The 23734-nt window shown below is 46.3% G+C and overlaps 1 protein-coding gene and 1 long non-coding RNA gene across 3 annotated transcripts; one reads left to right on the top strand and one right to left on the bottom strand.

The window, feature by feature from the left end:
• Window positions 1-4453: 4453 nt before the first annotated feature.
• On the bottom strand, window positions 4454-7541 carry LOC131908946 (uncharacterized). The gene is made up of 2 exons (XR_009378688.1): window positions 6754-7541; window positions 4454-4691 (listed from the first exon to the last, which is right to left on the bottom strand). It is a non-coding gene; the product is annotated as an uncharacterized LOC131908946 (long non-coding RNA).
• Window positions 7083-23479, top strand: Zbtb43 (zinc finger and BTB domain containing 43). Of its 2 annotated transcripts, XM_059260112.1 has the most exons (4): window positions 7083-7212; window positions 11996-12053; window positions 14865-14953; window positions 20922-23479. In XM_059260112.1, exons 3-4 carry the CDS (start codon window positions 14869-14871, stop codon window positions 22346-22348), a joined length of 1512 nt encoding a protein of 503 aa, XP_059116095.1. In that variant the 5' UTR covers window positions 7083-7212; window positions 11996-12053; window positions 14865-14868; the 3' UTR covers window positions 22349-23479. The 2 variants fall into 2 exon arrangements, with proteins under 2 accessions (XP_059116095.1, XP_059116096.1); XM_059260113.1 differs by lacking the exon at window positions 14865-14953.
• Window positions 23480-23734: the final 255 nt, after the last annotated feature.

Raw genomic sequence — 23734 nt, 5'->3', positions numbered from 1 at the left:
GTGGCTAAAAGCAAGAAGTGCTCTTACAGAGGACCTGAGTTCAGTTCCCAGTACCAGTGTCAGGCAGTTCACAACCACCTGTACTACCATTTCAGGGGAATCTAATGCCTCTGGCCTCTGAGGGCATCTGCACTCACATGCACATATCCACACACAGATACACAGAGAGATGCATCATTAAAAAATGGTTTAAAAAAATCTTAAAAAGAGGCTGGGTGTGGTAGCACACACCTTTAATCCCAGCACTTGGGAGGCAGAGACAGGTGGATCTCTGTGAGTTCAAGGCCAGCCTGGTCTACAAAGCAAGTTCCAGGACAGCCAGGGCTGTTACACAGATGAAACCCTGTCTCAAAAAAACAAAACAAAACAAGAACAACAAAATATTAAAAAGAAAGTTTGAGATAACAGACAGGTTCAACATCACAGATACCCAAACAAACAGTCCTTACACTCAAATATTGAATCGTTTATCTTCGTATGTCTATGTGTCTGTGCACATGTGTGTGCTTTTGTAGGAGGGTGTGTGTGCATGCACTTGTGTGCAAAAGCCAATCTTGTGTCACCCTCAGGTGCCATTTACCTTGTTTGTTTGTTTGTTTGTTTGTTTGAGACAGTCTCTTCACTTGGCCTAGAACTCATCAGGTAGGCTAGGGTGGCTAGCCAGCAGAGCCCTGGGATATGCCTATTTCTGCTACCTCATGGAGTCAGGTCCTCCTGCTTGCAGGACAAGCCCTTTACCAACTGTGATAAGTAATTTAATTGTCAACTTGACACAATCTAAAATCACCAAGACAGACAGTGTCAATGAGGGATTGCCTAGATCAGATTGACTTATGTGCATATTTATGAGGAATCTTCTTGAATATATTAGTTGATACAAGAAAACCCAGCCCACTGTGGGTGGCACCGTTCCCTAGGGAAAGAAGGGTCCCAAACTGTAAGAGTAGAGAAATGGAGCTGAGCACAAGCAAATAAGCAAGCAGGGGACATACACGTAATCATTTCTCTACTCTTGACTGGATGTGTTATGGCTAGCTGTTTTAAGTTCTATTACCTTGACATCCATAAAATGATGGACTGTAACTTGGAAATGTGGGCCTCAATGAACCCTTCCTACCCTTGAGTTGATTTCTGTCAGGCATTTTATCAGAGCAGCGGAAGTGAAACTAGAGTGTGTGGCAATGTCTGTCGGGTGGAATTTCAGAGCTGCTGTGGACCAGTGACTGTTCTGCCCTCCCACACCTCTTCCTCCTCTTCTAACGAGCATGTTTGTTGTGATTATTCCAGCCTCACCACTGTGGGGGGGACTGTGTGGAGGGCGGAGGGAGGAGGTGGACAACTTGTCTTTTTCGTTCACAGATCTTGGAACCCAGTTGAACCACATCTAGACATTCTGTGGATCAAGAGAACCCAGACATTGAGCTTCCCAAGGCTTTTGAGTCTGAGACTTTCAAGAGTCCTGGGATTGGGGGATACGCTTCACAGGGGTATGAGAAAAGCAATCCCTACTTCGGAATAAGAACGCTAGGACTCAGAGGGCCAATGTGACTTACCCAAAGCATTAGCCCAGAGAAAATGCAGAGGTGACCAGCATGCTGATTTGGTGAAGAACTATTAGGTTTTTACATCCCTAATTGCATTTCTCTGCCCCCTGAATCTCTCATTAGCCGAGTTCTTCAAGAAGGTACAATCTTCCCAAGGTGAAGTGTTGACCCCTCCCCAGCTCCCCCTTCCTATTGATTCAAGATGGAAAGCCTTATCTAATGGATATTCTGGGACTCAAGATTCCCTCCTTTTCTGATATGTGGGCTCAGTCACATAGCGGACTGCCTGTGACTTTTAAACCCTAGTATGAATTGAAAGCCTAGACAAGCAGGCACAAGAGGCCAGCTGGAGAAGCCAGGGGCTTGGCGCCTTCTCCTTACCTGTGATGTTCTGATGCACTCTAAGTGCACCTCATACTGAAAATAGGCCTTAATGACATGCTTCGTACATGGAGGAGGAACTCACACAGATATAACATGGAAGCTTAGGGTGAACTGATTGATTGTTCTCAATATGTCCCGACACATCCTTGTGTCCATGCCTGTTGTGATAGGACTATGTCCTTTCTCCCTTTAAAAGTAGAATGTGAGCCAGGCGTTAGTGATGCACACCTTTAATCTCAGCACTCAGGAGGCAGAAGCAGATGGAGCTCTGTGAGTTTGATGTCAGCTTGGACTACAGAGAGAGTTCCTGGAGAGCCAGAGCTACACAGAGAAACCCTGTCTTGAAAAATGAAACAACAACAAAAGTAGAATACGTTTCCCCACCCTTTGACTTTAGACTTATCTTGGCTTGAATTGGACACTAAAATATTAGCAAAGAAAACTCAAGTGAAAGCTTAAAGTGCTAGACCCTCTGACTGGTCAGGAGGAGAGCAGCTGCTAGACAGTCGCTGTCCCTTTAGCCTGGGTCTGCCTGAATGAGTTCATCTGGAGCGGACCTGTCTCACCTGCAGAGAGAAGCTGGGCTCAGATGGACACAGCTCAAGATATGTGTGCATGTGTGTGTGTGTAAATATATGTGTGTGTGTGTATTCATATATATATATATATATATATAAAAATAACTATCTGGGTTACAACCACATATATGATATATGATATATATATATATCCACATATATATGTGCATATATATGGTTGTAACTCAGCTAGTAGTGTGCTTGCCTGACATGCATAAGGGTTCAATCCTTAGCACTACATAGACTGGACATGATGATGCATGTCTATACATGATGATGTCTATAATCCCAGAACTCAGGGTGCAGAGGCAAGAGAATCAGAAGTTCAAGGTCATTTTCCTCTATATAGAAAGTCTGAAGCCAGCCTGGGCTACTTAAGACCTTATCCACAAGCCAGGCAGTGGTAGTGTACACCTTTAATCCCAACACTCGGGAGGCAGAGCCAGGTGGATCTCTGTGAGTTTGAGGCCAGCCTGGTCTACAGAGCGAGATCTAGGACAGGCACCAAAACTACACAGAGAAACCTTGTCTCGGAAAAAAAAAAGAAAGAAAGAAAGACCTTGTCCACAAATCAGTGAACACATTATTATAGTCATCCACCACGTTGGGGTTGCTTAATAATAGCTACCTGATAGACCTGCTTTTTGCCTCTGGATCCCTTTATGCTGAAACTACTCCAGGCTGATTCTTGCTGACCAAAGACACATTGAGGTTCTTAGCTAAACAGAATAGACTTCCTAAAGTTTAATACACTGTTGGAACACACTACAAATCACCTTAGAAGATGGTAAAAATTTTAAATCACATTCTTTAATATTGATGTTTGGAAAGGTTTATCAATTGGAAATACATTTGGCTACAAGCAAACATAAGACATATTGGGTGGATAGAGGGATCTGTCAACTTAAATGGCCTTTAAAAATGAAACTAACTTGCCAGGCAGTTGTGGCACACACCTTTAATCCCAGCACTTGGGAGGCAGAGACAGGTAGATCTTTGAGTTCCAAGCCAGCCTGGTCTACAGGGCAAGTCCCAGGACAGCCAAGGCTACACAGAGAATCGAAAAAAACAAAAAACAAAAAACAAACCAACACTAACTTAAGGGGATGGAGACACAGCTTGGTGGTTAAAAGAGTTTCTTGATCTTTCAGAGGACCCAGGTCAGTTTCCTAATGGGATTAATCCACGAAGTCTATTTGATGGTCAAAGGAATGTATTTGGGCATTAACTCACAACCCGAATAAAGGAGTTAGTTACAGAATCCTGGAGTAGTGGGGCACGGTCCAACGCAGTTCTCAGGAGAGCTCTGCCTTGATCCGCACCAGCATCCAAGACCACGAGGTAGGAAGAGAAGAGAGAGCACCCCAGGTTTAAGGGTCCCTGGTGGCCACGCCCAAGGGGCAGGTACCTAACTGCTCCCTGCTGCCTCACTGGGGCAGTGCTTCAGGGCATAGCACAAACAACCACCCACTACAGTTCCCAGCACCAAATGTTGGAGGTACAGGCTCAAAACTGCCTGTAACTCCAGCTCTAGGGTGATCCAAATGCCCTCTTCTGGAAACCACAGGCACCTACACACAATTTTAATACTGTCAGGTATACTTTGGGAATCAATTCTTTGAAGATAACAACTTCAAAATTCACCAAAATCCCATATATGATTATTGTGAGACAATAAAGTGAGACTCCCCCATGCTCTTGGTGTGTCTTATTTTTTTCCCAAGTGCCTCTCTGTCTCTCTCAAAGTCTGTCTTTTAAATATCTTTAATAAACTACTCTGGGGCCAGTGAGATGACTTAGGTAAAGCCACCAAACCTGATGACCTGAATTCAGTCCCTGGGACCCATATAGCAGAAGGAGAGAATCGGTTCTCATTAAGTTATCTTCTGACCTCCACGCCCACACCATGACACATGCATTCAAACACATGCAATAAATTAAGTAATGTTAAACAAAAAACACCTTTTTAATCAGGTTCAAGGATAAGTGTTCCAGCGCCTCCAAGAATTCCCACAGGGAATATTAGGTCAAACAAATACTTTGTTTAGGTAGCAGGTGTGGTTTCTTGAACCTGGTGAAGGTAGACTGTCCCCTTCTGGAAGAGATGACTCAGACTTGACCCAAACCGTCTTGGTCATCTCGTGATTAGCTGGTGGTACTGCATCAGGCACAGACATGTGACCAACTTCTTGCCACAAGTAAACAGAGGTAAATAGAAGTGAAAAAACACATAGAGGTTACTGCAGGAGAATCCAGGAAAAGTGTTTTTTAGTGTCTAATTGGATAGACTTCTCAAGTGATTCGTCACTTTTTCTTCCCGGCTCCAAGCACACCTCAAGCTGGGAAGTTCAGGCATCATTAAACACATACAAAATGACAAGGACCAAGGCAGGCAAAGTAAGGAGTCTGGCTTTTATATGACACCGAGTGACTGTCCCAATTCCTGACTGCTTGACTGTCAGATGTGTTGGGGTTTTATTTTGTTTTACTTTTTGAGACAAGGTCTCACTGTGTATTTCAGGCTGACCCAGAACTACCTACACAATCCAAGTTGGTTTTGTAAATAAGCTTATCCTGAGTCATCTCTCCAGCCCCAATTTTTTTGTATGCATGTGTATTTGTATGAGTGTTCATGTATGAGTGGGTATACAGACATATGGTTGGTTATGGAGGACAACCTGAGTGTCATTCTCAGGAATGGCATCCATTTCTTTCTTTCTTTTTTTTTTAACCTCTTGGTTTTTCAGACAGGGTTTCTCTGTGTAGCCCTGACTGTCCTGGAACTATTGCTGTAGACCAGGCTGGCCTGGAAATCACAGAGATTCACCTGCCTCCCAAGGGCTGGGACTAAAGGCATGCACCACACTGCCCACTATCCACCCCTTTTAGGTAAATTCTCTCCCTGTTCTGAAACTCACCGACCCCTTCCTCCACACTGGGACTGAAATCCTGCCACCACACCTACTATTTTTACATGTTTCTGGGGACTGAACTCTGCTCCTCAGGTTTGCAACGCTTTGCAAACATTTTACCCACTCAGCCATTCCCTCAACTCCCACATCTTTTTCCCCCTAGCAAGATGTTCTGCACCTGTTCCCAGTTCTGTGCTTCAGTATTTGTTTTCTTTGGTTTTGTTTCTCAGAATTTCTTTTTAAAATTGTTTTGTCTGTATTAGTGTTTTGCCTGCATACATGTCTGTGTACTATTTGCCTGCCTGGTGCCAGTGGATGCCAGAAGAGGGCGACAGAAACCATGGAACGGAAGTTACTCAGCCGGTGAGCCACCATGTGTGTGTGCTGGGAATTGAACCCAGGTCCTCAGGAAGAGCAGCCAGTGCTCTTAACCGCTGAGCCAACTCCCCAGCCCTCCCCAGAACTTCTTTGTATAATTCTCTTGGAAAGTCCCAGCCTCCTTTCTGAATACTCTTAGTTTCCAGAGCCCAAGAAGTAGGCGCACTGCTGGGAAACTGGAAGTTCGCATCTAAGACACAGACAGTAACATCTGGTCCAGTAGGAATCTGCACCCTACACCAGCTGTGGGGACACATCCTTGCAATCTCCATACTCAGGAGGTGCAGGCAGGAGTAAATTTGAGACCAACTCGAGCTATAGTGAGTTCAAAGCCAGCCTGAATTTTTATTACATTTTTTTTGGTAGGAGTGAGCTCTCACTTGCCATTGTAGGGTAAAAGAGCTAGCCAAAGAAACACACCCTGGCCCTGAAACCAAAGCCAGTGAAATAAACACACCCTGGCCCTGAAACCAGAGCCAAAGAAACACACTCTGCCCCTGACCAACTCAGTACAAAAACCAACCGATCCCTGAGCACAAAATCCAGCCAATCTCTGAGCTTGTCCAAGCTCAGGGATTCAAATCCGACTAATTGCCACCCTGGAAAACCCCTCCCCTTAAGAAGCCTTATATAAACTCTGTGCCTGTTCAGTTCATGGCTGCCTTTTTCCACCATGGCAGAGGCAACTACCCTCCCCGATTCTTCCCACCTAATCTCTTGAATAAGGTTTGGGTGACAGCGTCCTTTCGTGGGAATGGAGCGGGAGCAGAGCTGAGCCGGACTTTCTCTTGTTTGTTACACTCCGGGGGTCCTGAGCCGAACGGTAACAGCCGGCAGAGCTGTTACACTGGGGAAACCTTTCCTGCAGCAGGGCTGTAAGCTGCTGCGCGTACAGTGACTTGTGGTACTGGGCTCCTGGCTGCCAGCATCCCTTCCCATCTGAGCGGTAATGCTTACAGCCATAGTGTGCCTGTGGAGGTTAGCGGACCACTCGCGAGAGTCAGTTCTTCCACCGTGGGTGTTCCAAGGGTAGAACCCCGGCGGCAAGCGCCTTTACCCGCTGAAGTCGCTCGCAGTTCCAGAGTTTCGAACTCGAAACTAGATAACTCTTCTAGACCTGGGACTGTGTCCCTACACGTGACCTGCGCTAGATCTTATTGCGCAGGCGCTGGCCGCCTCAGCGTGCTCTCCTGAAGACCCGCCCCAAAGGAGCTCCTAGAGCATGCGCACACCACAGCGTCGCTGATGCGCCTCCGGAAGTACTGGCAGTTTCGGGGGCGGGACCGGGAAGCGTTTCCGGGGGGCGGGAGGCTCCGGCGGAAGCTGTCCCCGCGGTGGCGGCGGAGAATAAGGCCTTGGTGCGGGCTGCTTGGACGCTCCGGTGGGCTGGAGCTGCGAGCGCGGAGCCGTCGGCAGGTACGGCGGGGTAGGGAGGCTGGCGGCCGCGCGGGAGGTCACGGTCGGGGTCACGAGTGTCCGGGACGCCGGTGTTCACCGCGGGCTCTCCCCGGCGGCCGCGACGCGGGACTGCGCGAGCGACTCCGCCGCCCCGGGCGCCCGGCTCGGAGTCCGGAGGCCTCCAGGGCCAGCCAAGCGACTTCCTGTCCAAGGTCACCCCGCGGCAGGTGCACGGCGGGACGGAGCGCTCGGAGGATCCGCCCGCGGGGCGACCTCAGGGTCGAGCCACCCACGCGCGAGCGGACGCCGCGAGGGAGGACCTCGCCGCTCTGAGTTTCGCCTCTTTGGCACTCCGTTGTCACCTGTTTTTGTTCCCCAACCTGGCCTCTTGTCAGCTGGAGTTTCTCTCCAGTTTGTATCTCTGGAGCTGACAGTCTCTGGACCTTGTCTTTATCTCTGTCTTCACCTTGCTTCAGTGTTTCTTGACCCTGCTTCTGCCCCTCAGGCCGTCCTCTGGTTCAGGACCCGGATGTCACACTGGCTTCTTGACCATTGGTGTGTTTTTCTGTCTCTGCCAATATTATGTTCTTGTTTCTCTCCCTCCCAACTGGGTTTGTTTAGGCAGGGCGGGTCCTGCTTGGACCTCTGAGCCATGGAAGGTGACTCATGACCCCGTGAAACTCGCCCGCCCGGGTGACATTTTCAGTGGCCCAACCACAGTCTGGCTTCAGTTCTGACAGGTGTCACCCAACCTAACAAAGTGGGGAGCTCCTGGCCCTCAGACTGAAGGCCCATCTCAGGGGTTAGGCAGCTAGTGAATCCTGAACCTCTCTTCCATGTGGTCTGCACAGCTCTCCAAAGTCGTTTGCTCTTTCCAGGAACCCCAGATGGCCTCCAGGACTGTGAGAAACAGCCCCCGTTTAACCAGGCCACCGTGTCTACAGGCTTAGGAAGAACCAGGTTGAGATCTGCTTTTGAGACCCATAGCACGGTGGCAGAATTTCTAAGGGGCAGGCAGCTAAGGGAAGACTGTAGAAACCTAACAGGAATTCGTTCCCTGCTTGTTTCCAGATTACTACCAGAGAGAAGTAAGCAGACACGGGGACAAACATTGTTTAAAACTTTTGAGTGGAGTTCTGGAATAGACAGGACCAGAAACAACAATTTATCAAATGCTAGAGTCAGGTGGCGGGTTGTTGAGTGTGCACGGAGTTTCAGGAGGTAATAAGAACATTCTAGAAAGGATTGTGCACAACAGTGTGAATGATGTAGTGTCAACATAACAGTACACAAAGTAGTTACAGTGGTACGTTTTGTGCTGTTTATACTATATACACACCACTAAAGGTACTCTGGAGACCTCCACAGTGCCATTTAGAAAGTTGGTTTGGAACATTTGGTTGAATCCCTTGTATCGATGCAGCAGGTTCAGCTAAAGGCTTAGAAAAGGAGTCCCGGCCCTGGGTTGCTTTAAATCTGGTGGCAGCAGTTTCCCACCTACATCCCCTCCTTTCCCCTTTGGAATCAGTGCAAAAATTTTCGCTAGAAGCAACTTGAGAAACACATTCCTTTGACATGCAGAGAACTTGTGAGGCTGGAAAAATAATTCCTTTATTAGAGAAGAAAATGGTCTGTTATTTCTTCATAAGCTATGCTTTTGGTTTTTTGCTTTGTTTTGTTTTATAAATCTTGCCCGCCTTTAAGTTCATTTTTCAAGTTTTTGTTTTTGGGGCTTTTGTTGTTGTTTTGGTTTTTTGTTTGTTTTTGTTTTGTTGATTTTTTGAGACAGAGTTTCCTGGCTGTCCTGGAACTCAGAGATCTACCTGCTTCTGTCTCCCAAGTGCTGTGATCAAGCCACCGCCTGGCTTGACTTAAGAGTTTGGATTTTTTTTTAATTATTTATTTTTATTTTATGTGCATTGATGTTTCACCTGAATATATGTCTGTGTGATGGTGTCAGATCCCAGAGGAGAGAGATGGCTCAGCTGTTAAGAGCACTGATGATGTTCCAGAGGACCAGGTTCATCTGGAGTCTGATTATGCCAAGATAAAAAAAATAAGTAAGATGTCAGGTCCCCTGAAACTGGAGTTAAAGACAGCTGTGAGCTACCATGTGGGTGCTGGAAATTGAACCTGGGTCCCCTAGAAGAACAGCTAGTGCTCTTAACCACTGAGCCATCAGTCCAGCCCCAACTTAAGAGTTTTAAAGAATAAAATCAATGCACACTCTTTTTTTTTTTTTTTTTTTTTTTTTTTTTGGTTTTTCAAGACAGGGTTTCTCTGTGTAGCTTTGCGCCTGTCCTGGATCTCCCTCTGTAGACCAGGCTGGCCTTGAACTCACAGAGATCCACCTGCCTCTGCCTCCCGAGTGCTGGGATTAATTAAAGACGTGCGCTACCATCGCCCAGCGCACACTCTTATACAAGAAAAAACATAAGCAAATATCTATATCAGTTAAAGTACCCAGTTGTTACAACAATGGGTGTGGTAGTAGCGCACACCTTTAATCCCAGCACTTGGGAGGCAGAGACAGGTGGATCTCTGTGAGTTTGAGGTCAGCCTGGTCTACAGAATGAGTTCCACCACAGCCAGGGCTACACAAAGAAACCCTGTCTTGAAAAACCAAAACAACAACAACTTGTTAACAACGTTCGGAGTCCCACTCATCCAAGTACTGTCTACCTTAGAATTGCATCCATGGTTCTTCCATATGGAATCATTCTTTGTGTCACCAGAAACATTAATCTTCTGAGGAGTGCCTTAGCCATTACCTCAGTAGCCACTGCTGTTAAAACTTCAATATATGAGATAGGTGGTGGCCCATGCCTTTAATCCATCACTTGGGAAATGCAGAGGCTTATGGATCTCTCGGAGTTTGAGGACAGCAAGGCCTATATAGAGTACATAGAGAAATTCTGTCTCAAAAAAAAAAAAATGCAACATATATACTGTCTATTGTAGCCTGAAATTCCCAGTGAGATGACCTTGAACTCCTGATCCTCCTACTTCCACCGCCCAGGAGTTAGATTTCCTGTGTGGGCTGCCACACCCAGCTGAAGTTCCAAACTTTAAGGAAATGGGTGCTTCTGTTGGGCTGCTTATCTGACCCAATTAGCTCGCTAAAACTCTCCAAATGGGTCTCAAGATCTTGCAGACTTAGACAGCATGCTGCCTCAGTTTTCTTTCCTAGCAGAACTTCCTTCCAGAGTTGTGACACTCACAGTAAACTGAGGAAAGCAAATGTCCGTAACTCACCGGCTGCTTTAAAGGCAATAGAGCCTAACCCAAACCCAGGGACCACTCTGACCCGGTATTGGGGTTTTCTGGAAAAAGGGCAACACATGGATGTAGCTCCCAGAAAACCAGAAGAATCCTTCAGTGGAAAGGAATGGAGGCCAGAGTTAGATGGAGAGAAAGCAGTAACAAGGGTGGAGGGGTCCCAGAGAGCAACCATTTCAGGGGAGCCTTCTCTAGGTTTTCCACACCATTATAAAAGGTTTGAAGAGCAAGGGGTACACTGAGGCAGATTATTCTTTGGGGTAAGAGATGTTCTAGAAGAGAGATTTAATACCATAGCTAAGTCATCAGCCTGGCAGGGGCTGATGAGAGCTTGGGCCCATGTAGCAGAGTGGGGGTTCCTTACGTGTTTTAGAGTGAAGGAGAAGGGAAGTAGATTGAGACAGTTCTCTGGCTCTGCAGCTGGTGATTGCTGCTGGTATCGGATGAGTAGTCAGTTATAACTAAGACTGTTAGGTGACCAGTAAGCATCTCTCCTGCAGGCCATTCCTAGGGCTTGACTGGAAGGCAAGAATCGATAGAAACACATGGCTTTAGTTCAGGAGACAAAATTATTCAGGAGTTAGAGGAGTTGTCACAGGTCAGCCAAGGTGGAGGAGCTGTATACAAAATGGTCTGGCCCTGCCTAACATTGCCAAGTTTGACAACCTGGATTTGATCCCAGCACCCATGTGGTAGAAGGAGAGTACTGACTCCAGCAAGTTGTCTTCTGACCTCCGTGTGCTGTGTGCTTTTGCACGACACAGGAAAACAACTTAAAATGTAATAAAATTTTATTTTAAAATACCATAGAAGCAGCCAAGCCAAGAGCTTCTAGAATGAAAGTTCATAATTAAACTGGTTTTGATGGAGTCTTGCTGTGTAGCTCAGGCTGGCCCTTAACTCACTATGAAGCCTCCTGTTGGAGCCCTTCAATTCTGGGATTACAGGTGGGCCTACATCGACTGGACAGCAGCAGTCTTAATGAGCTTTTTGTCTGCTCCTCCGTGTTCATCAGGGAAGCACATGTGTAAGACTGGCACAGGCATCCTAAAGTCTTTCTTTTTTATAATATTTATTTTTATTTGCATGTGTGTGCGCCAGTGCCATGTGTATCAGGTACCTGTAGAGGCCAGAAGAAAGAACTGGGTCCCTTGAAGCTGGAGTCATAGGCAGTTGTGAGTCACCTGACATGGGTGCCTCTGCAAGAGCAGCAGGAACTCTTAACCACTGAACAATCTTAAACCCAGCATCTTAAATTTTCAATGTACTTTTTCCTTTTAGAAATCAGTGATTTAGCTGGGCGGTGGTGGCTCACGCCTTTAATCCCAGCACTCGGGAGACAGAGACAGGCAGATCTTTGTGAGTTCAAGGCCAGCCTGGTCTACAGAGCGAGATCAGGAAAGGCACAAAGCTACACAGAGAAACCCTGTCTCGAAAAACCAAAAAGAAAATAAAAAAAAGAAATCAGTGATTTAATTTAAAATAAAATTGAGAAATGCATTCTTTTTTTCTATTCATTCAGACTGCTCTTTGATGGCCATGGCATAAGGAACATCACCAGGAATACAGCTTTGCACTGAGTAAGCTATAAAAATGTACTAATAATGTAATTTTTAAGACTTTATTGTAATAATTTCCTATCAACAAAAACAATGTAGTTTGTCAAGTTTTGTTTTTTAATTTAAAAATTTATTTATATATGTGGGTGGATGTTTTGTTTTCATGTGTGTCTAGTGCTCACAGAGGTCAGAAGAGGGCATCAAATTCCCTGTGGACTGGAGATGGCTTCGAGTTGCCATACAGGTGCTAGGAATCAAACCCGGGTCCTCTGAAGAGCGGCCAGTGCTCTCTCTGACATCTTGTCACGGTATTAATGGGCTAGATCAGATTCCCCTGAAGAAGAAATACTGCACATTTTAGGACTAGTCACCATGGTACTTTCTGTTAATAAGGCCCTTAATTTCAGAGAGAAATTTCTGCCAAATGATCATTTTTTACTTAGAAATGTATTAATTAGAGTTGGAGTTACACTTCTGATGCCCACCACCTGCTGAACTGTGTGGCCAGAGGAGGTCTTGTCCTGTGAGCCTGTGAGCTTCCCTTTACTCTCAGAACTGAGTAAGCTGTGAAGGACTCTGCAGGGCTCATGGTTTACAGACTGCGTTTTGTGAATGCAAAGCATTTGACTAAGAGAATTTGGTAGGCAAGGGGTGTTGGTATTTTTCTACATTTGTGCCAGACTTTAAATTTCCTAAAGCAACATTTACTGTGCTTAAATGTGCCTTCTACAGTGAGCATGCAAATTACCATATGCTCTGATTAAGACACCCTGGAGGGCTTCAGTATAGGCGCTGGTAGGTCTGCCTCCCTGTCTCCTCGCTGTCTCTGTGCTTTTAGGGTGTTTAGTCCCTGTTAAAATGGTGTCTAAGATTTGATATACAATTTTCTCAGCTGAAGAATAAATAGTGGCTACTGCTCAGCTTATCAGCATGGGAGGGAAGTTAGAGGCAGTCTTTTTCAGGGAGTCTTCAATGGAAGGCCCTTTGCCTTCTGCTTTATTTTGATTCTATTTTTAATTTTTATTACTTTTTTATTTACTTTGTATGTGTGTGGGCCTATACCTGCAACATGTGGAGGTCAGAGGACAACTTGGGAAAGCCAGTTCTCTCCGTCCACCATGTGGATACTAGGAATTGAACTCAGGTCTTAGGCTTGGCAGCAGGCCCCATTACCCACTGAGCCCTATCACCAGCCCTTTTCTTCTGCTTTAAAAAGCCATTAAACAGGCGAGTGATGGTGGCACATGCCTTTAAAACCAGCAACCAGAGGCAGGAGGATCTCTTGAGTTCCAGGACAGCCTGGTCTACAGAATGAGTTCCAGGACAGCTAAGGCTGTACAGAGAAACCCTGTCTCAAAAAACAAAACAAAAAGCTATACATGTAGCTTCCATGAATGATGAAGGGAATGAGCTGGGATTGGTTTAATTATTTTAGAAAAACCATTGCTATTGGAGTTTTAAAATTATGTGCAAGATGACATATAAAATTGCTGGTTTAAGTCTTAAGTTGGCAAATGCTCTGGAGTTTATTACTGAATTGCTCATAATCTAAATTATGGATTACTTAGAGCTAGTGTGGTGGTGCACGCCTTTAATACCAGCACTCGGGAGACAGAGCCAGGCAGATCTGTGTTGAGTTCGAGGCCAGCCTGGTCTACAGAGCAAGATCCAGGACAGGCACCAAAACAACACAAGAGAAACCCTGTCTCGAAAAATACAAACAAACAAAGAAAGAGGCTGAAGCAGGAGGATTGCCCCAAGTTTGAATCTAGTCTGAGCAATATAATGAGGCCTTGTTTCAAAACAAGGATTATTTAGGTTATTTGTGAAACTTGCTCATGTTTACCTCCCTTCCTAACCTACTGCACCCCACCTCTCAGACGCTGAATATGTGCTTTGGGCTTAAATCTCACTACTCCCCAGTAGACAACCTTGGGCAACTAGGTTGTCCTCTGGGTCTTGTCGCAATAACTACCAAGTGTTGTAAGCAAGACCAAATGAAGTAGAGAATGTGAAGTGCTGTGTGCAGAGTCTCTGTGTCTCTGGAGTCTGCATCCATGGAGTCAACCCTTCACAGATGGGAAATATTTAGGAAGGGCTGGATAGATGGCTCAGTCATTAAGAACAAATACTTCTCTTGCAGAGAAGAGTTCAGTCCCCAGCATCCACATTGGGTAGCTCCCAGCTGCCTGCTACTCCAGCTCCTGGGGTCAAGTATCAGTTTCTGGCCTCCAAGAGCACCTGTACTCACATGCACAAGCTCACACACATAGACCCACACATACATATAGTTAAAAATATAATAAATCGTCAGTCAGTGGTGGTACACACCTTTAATCCCAAGCACTGGGAGGCAGAGGCAAGTGGATCTCTGAGTTCGAGGCCAGCCAGGGCTACATAGAGAAACCCTGTCTCGAAAAACTAAAAATAAGTAAGTAAATAAATAAATAAATAAATAAATAAATAGAGTGAATCTTTTAAAAAAGAATGCAACTGTATTGCTCGTGTGTTCTTGCCCTCCTCTAAGCAGTGCAGTCTGACACTTGTCCACACACCATGTCAGTGATTAGGAGAGGTCTTAAGATCTTAAAGTACTCTTGAAGACATGAGTAGGTGGCATTGTAAATATTCAACCATTTTCTTCAGATGATTTGAGCATCTCAGAGTTTTGTTGTTTGAGGGGTAGTCCTAGGACCAACCCCCATAGATACTATGAGACAGTTGTGTTTGTGTACATCCTTATATATGTATTTGTATACATTAATAAGTAGCTACTGTTCTGTTAATGATGACATTTTCCTAGTTACCCAGTGTTGCATTAACTTTTCCTAGGGAGATGCGAACAAACGTTTATTCATCCCAGATAGGGCACCAAGGACAGAGCAAAGTACGATACCACCAAAGTACACCTTGGCGAACCAGTGAGTTTATTGGGCTTGCTTATAGAGTGTGGGTGAGGGGCTACTTATAGGACCTCCATCTGCTTATAGGTGAGCTCCATCCCAGCATGGATAATGACCTCAAGGAAGCAGCATTATGGAGTCCCCTTTCAGTTGACCTCTCACCTCATTTCACTTGGGGGTTGGGGGTGGGGCATGAGGGAGTAATAGCTAGAATCCCCAGTGATGATTTTGGACCCTCTCTCATTCATGTGCTGGGGAATATCACTGTGTGGTTTTGCTTATTGGTAGGCATATCTACCTGGCCAAGGTTATTTCTTACTCCAAAATGGCATTGTGTCCTGCCTGGAGGTAAAACACCACAAACCTTCACAGTTGGCACTGGCAGTTGGACATGATGGCATGCACCTGTAATGCCAGCACTCCGGATGCTGAAGTAGGAGAATGGAGACTGGAGTCTTCCTAGGCTGCATAGCTAGACCCTGTCTCAAAAAGAAAACAAACTGACATTGGGACCCTGTTTTCCCTTGTATTATAATTTATATTATACAAATTGTAATCTGTAAAATAATTTAAGAAAAACAGTTCATGGGCTGGAGATGAAGCCCTAAAGATGCTTGCCTAGCATATGTGAAGCATATAACCTTCACAACTGAATTACAGAATTTCTGACCTCCCTAAAAAATTCCCAATTGTTTTTTCTTTGTTTTGTTTTATGTTTAAGGCTTTTTTTAAGACAGAGTTTCTCTGTGTTGCTCTGTCCTGTCCTCTGTGTTGGCTGTCCTGGAATTTGCTTTTGTACCGGCTTGGCCTTAAATTCACAGAGATCCACCTGCCTCTGCTGGGATTAAGGATGTGTGCCATCACGCCCAACAAAATACCCAATTGTTAATCACTCCCTGTCTTTCTCTATCTCTAGTTTCTGGCAGTCACTAATCCACTTTCTAAATTTGTTTTGAATGTGTCTTTTGTAATGGAATGATGGAAATGTGGTCCTTTGTGTCCACTCTCCTCCTGCCCTTTCCTTTCTCTTTGCATATTCTGCCTCTCCCATTAATCTCTTCCTCCTCCTTTCTCTTATTCTTTATGATGCTGAGTATAACCCCAGCAATTCCCAGCCCTGGTTCCTTTCTATCATCCTGTCTCCAGGCCGGGCCCTCCCTGGTTGACACCTTGTTCTTTCTTACTGCCAGATGATCTCTTAGATGGATGTGCTATGTTTTATGTAGTCATTGATTGATACACGCTTTTATTGTTTAATAATGCTGCCATGGACAGTCATGCATGAGCTTTGGTATGGACATCATGTGTTCTCTTCTGTTCAGCATATGTTCAAAAGTAGAATGGTTGGGCTACATCTGTTTAGCCATTTGAGAAACTCCCAGCCCCCTTTCTGCAGCTTTTAAACCATTTCCATGCCTGCCAGCAAGTGTGTATAATGGTTCTTGTCTCCATGGGACACTACTGAACAGTTGTTAATGCCTCTTACTTTTTATGCCATCTTAGTGAGTGAGAAAAGGGTTCCTTGTAGTTTTGATTGTTTTAGGGATGGGGAAAGGTGTAGTGCTAGGCCTGAAACCAGGTACCTTGCACATGGCAGACAGGCATTCTCCCGAGCTAGCTGCATTCCAGCCCACATGGTGCTGAGCATTGTTCATCAGGGTCTTGCTCTTTGGAGAAATGCCTTTTGGAATCTTTTGTCCATTCTTTTCTATTGGGTTGTTTACTACTGGCTGTAGGCTTTGTATGCACTCGTACAAGTTATTCATAGTACTATGCAAATAGTCTCCCATTATGTGTGTGGTCTCTTTATTTTCTTGATGGTAGCACTTAAGGCTCACAGTACTGGAGCTTCCTGCCCACCAATTCTTCAATCCCATCATTGTCTCCCTCTATTTTCTAGACACACTATTTTTATTACTCAGCTGTATAGACACACTGTTTTTGTTTGTTTGTTTGTTTGTTTGTTTGTTTTGTTTTTGATTTTTCGAGACAGGGTTTTTCTGTGTAGCTTTGCACCTTTCCTGGAACTCACTTGGTAGCCCAGGCTGGCCTCGAATTCACAGAGATCCGCCTGGCTCTGCCTCCCGAGTGCTGGGATTAAAGGCGTGCGCCACCACCGCCCGGCTAGACACACTATTTTTATTACTCAAGTGTAGACTACATTTAATGAAACCTTGAAGTTAGTCCCAAATTCAGACTTCCTCCTGCATTAGCCCTAGACCTCACAACATCTTACTCTGACACACTCGGTGCTGCCTCGGTCCTCATGTTTGATGGTGAAACTCAGTGTTATAGCTTCATTCTGTTGCTGTGATAAAACTGTCTAAATGCAACTTGGGAAGAAAGGGTTTTTTTTTTTTTTATTTAGCTTACACTACCAGGTCACACTCCAATCAGGAAGGAAAATCAGGGCAGGAACTCAAGGCAGGAACCATTGAAAACTGCTTACCGGTTCACTCTGGCTTAAGACTTATGCTCTTCTAGTTGCTTATACAACCCAAGGCTTCCTTCCCAGTGCCACCTACAATAGACTGGGCCCTCCTACAACAATTGATAGTCAAGGCACTTCCCCACACACATGGCCACAGGCCAATCTGATTCAGGTCTTTCCTCAGTCAAAGCTTTCCTCTCGGATGGCTCTAGGCTGTGTAGACACCCAGACTCCCGGGCATTGTTAGTTCTCTGGAGCTTGGTGCTATTGTCTGGACTGCCTGGAACAGGAAGTGCAGTTGCTGGTCAGGGCAGCATCTGTCTCTTCACCCAGGTTCCATCTTCAGTAGCTCTGATTTCTTCAAGCCTGTGGCTCACAACTCACACCATTCTCTAGGATTTTGGAGTTCAGCTCATTTTTCATATCACTTGTATTATTTCCATAAAAACATGTTATGTGAGAAGAATGAGAGCCTGTCTCCAAGTCTGGTGGCTCCAAACTTCATAGTGATAGGACCTTGTGACCATAATCTACCCCACCCTGGGTTCTTCTCATGGTGGTTTCAGGCTTTGCTTGAATGACATGCTGGATATGTTTGTCCTCTGACAGATTATAAACCCCATAAGAATGGTAATGTTGGGGCTAGAGAGATGGCTCAGCGGTTAAGAGCACTGACTGCTCTTCCAGAGGTCCTGAGTTCAATTCCTAGCAACCACATGGTGGCTCACAACCATCTGTAATGAGATCTGGTGCCCTCTTCTGGCCTACAGTCACATATGCTGTATACATAATAAATAAATAAATTTAAAAAAAAAAAAAAAAAAAAAGAATGGTAATGTTTCAGCTAGGCGGCAGTGGTGATGGTGGTGGTGCACCCCTTTAAGGCAGGTAGATTTCTGTGAGTTCCAGGACAGCCAGGGCTACACAGAAACCCTGTCTCAGAAAACAAACAAACAAACAAGAATGGTAATGTTTAAGCTGAGCAGCAGCGGTGGTGGTGGTGGTGGTGATGGTGATGGTGGTGATGCACGCCTTTAAGGCAGGTAGATTTCTGTGAGTTCCAGGACAGCCAGGGCCACACAGAAACCCTGTCTCAGAAAACAAACAAACAAACAAGAATGGTAATGTTTAAGCTGAGCAGCAGCAGCGGTGGTGGTGGTGGTGCACGCCTTTAAGGCAGGCGGATCTCTGTGAGTTCGAGGCCAGCCTAGTCTACAGAGTGAGTTCCAGGACAGCCAAAGCTACACAGAGAAACCCTGTCTCAGAAAAACAAAACAAAACAAAAAAAAAACAAGAGGTAGTAACTTGTCCTTAGTGGCTCAACTAAGCCCTGACACCTCCTCCCTCCTCCCTTTCATATGACATTTGAATCCTTAAGAAGGGGGCAGCTGTGATTCTTCCCTGTCTCAAAGTCCTTGTGTTATCAGGGCACTGGGAGATGGGAGTCCAGAGCTGATCTGGAGGTGCGTCTGTCCTCAAGCAGCAATTCCTCATTCACACACAGCTGCTGTTGTAATACTCCACTCCTGATTTCTAGTCTAGCACGTTCTCCCCTTTGCAAACCAAAATTCTGTTGTGGGCAGAAATACCTAGATCCTCTCCACCCACATGACCTCAGCCCAGACTGCGCTCTCAGAATTTACATAGACACCTGTCAGCCATGCAAATACATGGTCTGCATTTCCTTTACAAACTAGAACACCTGTGGGGATGGGGTAGGAGGGGGGTGTGGGGTGTGTATCTCTGTGAGTTCGAGACCAGCCTGGTCTACAGAACAAGTTCCAGGACAGTCAGGGCCACACAGAGAAACACTATTCAAAAAGCACTGTCTTATCTAAAGACTATTAATGACTGATCCAGCATTCTGGTCTCATTGGAGGAGACAGGGTGACGTGAAAAGCCTATGGGAAAAAAGCCATAGGCTTTGGAGTTAACACTGACCTGGATTCATCTCTCTATTTAGTTAGAACAAGCTTTTAACTTCAGGGAAGTCGCTTAAAATAACTGAACTTAAGAACACCAAGCCCTGCGTTTGCCACACAGTGGAGGGCTGACCTGGAGCTCAGTGACAGCCCGCTCACCTAGCACAAAGCCAGCCTGGGAGAAGAGGAAGAGCCAGGTACAGTGCTGCACACCTTTAGTCCTGGCAGTCAAGAGGTAGAGGTAGGCAGGTCTCAGAGTTTGAGGCTAGCCTGCTCTACATAGTTCTGGGTCAGCCAGGGCTACACAGAGAGAGAGAGAGAGAGAGAGAGAGAGAGAGAGAGAGAGAGAGAGAGAGAGAGAGAGAGAGAGAGAGACACCTTTGTCTCAAAACAACAACAACAAAGCAAAACTTTATGGAAAATAGTGTACCGCATTTGACACAGAGCAGCTATATTTTTATTTGTTTTTGCTTTTTAGACAGGGTTTCTTTGTGTAACAGTTCTAGCTGTCCTGGATCTCGCTCTGTAGATCAGGCTGGCCTCGAACTCACAGAGATCTGGCTCTGCCTCCCGAGTGCTGGGATTAAAGGTGTGCACCACCACCGCCCGGCTAAACAGAGTGATTCTTAAGAACACCTCAGTTTCTTCACTTGTCCTCTCCTGTCACTCAAGAATGACTTCTGAGGAATCGAAGCATGACACAAGGGTTGTTGGGAAGATTTTTAAGAACTGCTTAAGAGATGGCTTAGCAAACGTGAGGACCCATGTTCAGCCCCAGCACTGGGAAGAAGATAGGTGGATTGTTGGGGTTGGGGTGGCCAGCCCAGAGTAACGTCAACCTCTGCTCTTCCGTCCACATTGGCACATAAGTCATCATTGTGTCCTCCGCCTTATTTCTGAACGGGGTCTCACTGAATCTGGAGCTAATTGGCTAGACTGGCTGGCCCAAGAGCTGAGGTGGGGTCATTCTCCTGCCTTCACCCTGCAGTGTTAGGAGTTACAGCCATCAGCCTCCAGACCCTTCTTTTTACTTGGGTCCAGGGGAACCAAACACTTGTCCTCATGCTTATGGGGCTGTGACCCGGTTCATTTCTGTCTGAAGAAATGCATAGGTGTTTCCATCTTCCACAATTTAGTTCTTCACTTTTTTCTTTTCTTTTGGAGTGTACATGGAGATGGAACCCAGAGACATACATGCTAAGCAGACATTCTCCCCCCGCCCCCGCCCCAGTTCTGTTTCTGTTGTTCCTTCCTCTCTTTTTTCTTTAGTAAATGTGGGGAGCCTGAGGATTACAATTAAGCTATTTTGATAAGAATCATGTTTGTTTTTATTAGAAATAGTTGCTTTGTTTTGCTTAGGGGATTTATATGCTCACAGGTATATTCACTGTAGATTCTGCTTCCTCACCCACAGATGGGACAGAATGGAGAGCTGCTGGGGGGTTGGGTGGGGGGGTGGCTCTTCCTTTTGGCACTCTTGAACCTCCAGGCCTCTCTGGGGATTGACTCCTGTGGATGAGTGCCCAGAGGCTAGAGGACTTGATGGACTGGCCTTGTCTTGGTGAGCTGGGCCATGGGGTAGACAGGGCTTCCTTGAGGCTGGAGTTCACGCTGACTCTTCTTTCTCTTGCAGCACTAAACAAGATTGGTGATGAAATGGAGCCTGGAACGAACTCTTTTCGAGTAGAGTTTCCAGATTTTTCCAGCACCATTCTGCAGAAACTGAACCAGCAGCGCCAACAAGGACAGCTATGTGACGTCTCCATTGTTGTCCAAGGCCACATTTTCCGGGCACACAAAGCTGTGCTTGCTGCCAGTTCACCCTACTTCTGTGACCAAGTCCTCCTGAAAAACAGCAGGAGGATTGTCCTGCCTGATGTGATGAACCCAAGAGTGTTTGAGAACATTCTCCTCTCCAGCTACACAGGACGCCTTGTGATGCCTGCTCCAGAGATCGTCAGTTACTTGACAGCAGCCAGCTTTCTCCAGATGTGGCATGTGGTAGACAAGTGCACTGAGGTTCTGGAGGGGAACCCCACCGTCCTGTGTCAGAAGCTAAATCATGGCAGTGACCACCAGTCTCCCAGTAGCAGTAACTACAACGGCCTGGTAGAGAGCTTTGAGTTGGGCTCCGGGGGCCATGCTGATTTCCCCAAAGCGCAGGAACTGAGGGATGGTGAGACTGAAGAGGAGAGTACCAAGGATGAGCTGTCTTCTCAGCTCACTGAGCAAGAGTACTTGCCCAGTAACTCCTCCACAGAGCATGACCGACTGAGCACCGAGATGGCCAGCCAGGATGGGGAGGAAGGGGCCAGCGACAGTGCCGAGTTCCACTACACCCGGCCTCTGTACAGCAAGCCCAGCATAATGGCTCACAAACGCTGGATCCACGTGAAGCCTGAACGCCTGGAACAGGCCTGTGAGGGCATGGATGTGCACGCGGCCTATGACGAACACCAGGTCACTGAGTCCGTCAACACCATGCAGACGGAGCACTTGGTCCAGCCTTCGGGAGTGGAGGAGGACTTCCAGATTGTGGAGAAGAAAGTGGAGGCAGAGTTTGATGAGCAAGCAGAGGAGAGCAACTATGACGAACAGGTAGACTTTTATGGCTCCTCCATGGAAGAGTTTTCCGGAGAAAGGTTGGATGGGAATCTAATTGGGCACAGACAGGAGGCTGCCCTCGCAGCGGGCTACAGTGAGAATATTGAAATGGTGACGGGGATAAAAGAAGAGGCGTCCCACTTAGGATTCTCAGCCACTGACAAGCTGTATCCTTGTCAGTGTGGGAAAAGTTTCACACACAAGAGTCAGCGAGATCGACACATGAGCATGCACCTCGGTCTTCGCCCTTATGGCTGTGGTGTCTGTGGTAAGAAATTCAAAATGAAGCACCATCTCGTGGGCCACATGAAAATTCATACAGGCATAAAGCCCTATGAGTGTAATATCTGTGCAAAGAGATTTATGTGGAGGGACAGTTTCCACAGGCATGTGACTTCTTGTACCAAGTCCTATGAAGCTGCAAAGGCTGAGCAGAATACAACTGAGGCTAACTAAAAATAGGGTCTGGCCCTTGAGTGGCATGCACAAAAATAAACTATGGTAATTAATGCAAATCTGGGCACAGATGATGCGTGCCACTTGCTATTATGAGAGAAGCTTAAAAAGAAAAAAAGGGAAGATATTTCTGAAAGACCAGCTCTAAGTAGGCCAATTAAAAAATTTAATTCCTCAAATTTGTATGTTCTGGTCCTGGCCTAGAATGGATGATGGGGATAAGTTCACCCAGTGCCCAGCTGGCAAGACAGCCTTTCCAGCCAGCATGACTGAAGTGGTGGACTTGGTGGCACACTGACCCACCAGTTCACTCAGGTGGCATCAGTTTTCCATCACTCAGTGTGCTGAGGCCATGTTGCATTTTATTTTCTCGTGGTGGCTACAGGGATTCTGGGGCTTTACTTAGGTAGTGCATCACTGGATGCTGCTTCCCTCGAGGCTACAGCAGCCTGACTCCTGGGCCAGATGTGAACAGAGCTCTTTCAAGCCTAGTTTCTAAAGTTCTAGCTGAAACTGGCAATGTTAGATAGACTGAGTCTAGGACAGGTGACATGGCTCATGTCATAGTGCTGTAGACTTGACAAAGCACGGTTTGCGTTTAGTTCTGATTGGGTTTGAACCATTGTGTCTCCTTCTACGTCTCTGGGTGCCAGACACAGGTGTTTCTAGTTGCCCCCCTCATTTAATGGTGGCATCTGGGCTAGATGTCCAGCCAGAAGTTGACTCTTTACAGTACTGGTAGTGTCCTGTCCCCCCATCACCCCCCAGATCATGGTGCTTCCCAACAAGGGTCAACCAGGGACCACAGCTCATGGGACCTAGCCAGAATGAGTGGCTAAGAGTTACCTGTGAGCGGGACACCCCCGTACTCAGTGAGTGAGAGTCGGCAGAGGCAGCAACTCAGAAAAGTCTCAAAACTACACAGGTGTGGGGAGTGCTGTTTAGAGGGTGCACTGAGCAACACTGTCAGCTCTTTCTGGGACCCGGAGTGTGAGTTCAGAGTGGGAAAGGAGTCCCCCATCAAGCAACATCATCCACAGATCATGTTCCCTAGTTGAAGAGAAAGCTGCACACATTTACACCCACTAAGGGAGGGAAGGCCACCCTCCCTTCAAGGCCTGTTCTGCCTGGAGTCGGTCGGGTGTTTCAGGGTGGAAAGAAGTCTTGTGTTCAGAAGGCTTTTTTTTTTTTTTTTTTTTTTTGGTTTTTCGAGACAAGGAAGGTAGGTTTCTCTGTGTAGCTTTGCGCCTCTCCTGGAACTCACTTGGTAGCCCAGTCTGGCCTTGAACTCACAGAGATCCGCCTGGCTCTGCCTCCCGAGTGCTGGGATTAAAGGCGTGCGCCACCACCGCCCGGCTCAGAAGGCTTTTAAGCGTGTGATATGCC

The sequence above is a fragment of the Peromyscus eremicus genome, chromosome 4, assembly GCF_949786415.1.
Source record: "Peromyscus eremicus chromosome 4, PerEre_H2_v1, whole genome shotgun sequence".
Taxonomy (NCBI): domain Eukaryota; kingdom Metazoa; phylum Chordata; class Mammalia; order Rodentia; family Cricetidae; genus Peromyscus; species Peromyscus eremicus.
This window is presented reverse-complemented; position numbering and strand designations above follow the sequence as displayed.

Excerpts from the sequence above, each read along its gene's own strand:
- Zbtb43 (XM_059260112.1), top strand. The coding sequence starts at position 14,869 with ATGCGAACAAACGTTTATTCATCCCAGATAGGGCACCAAGGACAGAGC. Across the intron at positions 14,954-20,921 it reads AAGTACACCTTGGCGAACCA|CACTAAACAAGATTGGTGAT; the intron begins GTGAGTTTATTG and ends TTTCTCTTGCAG.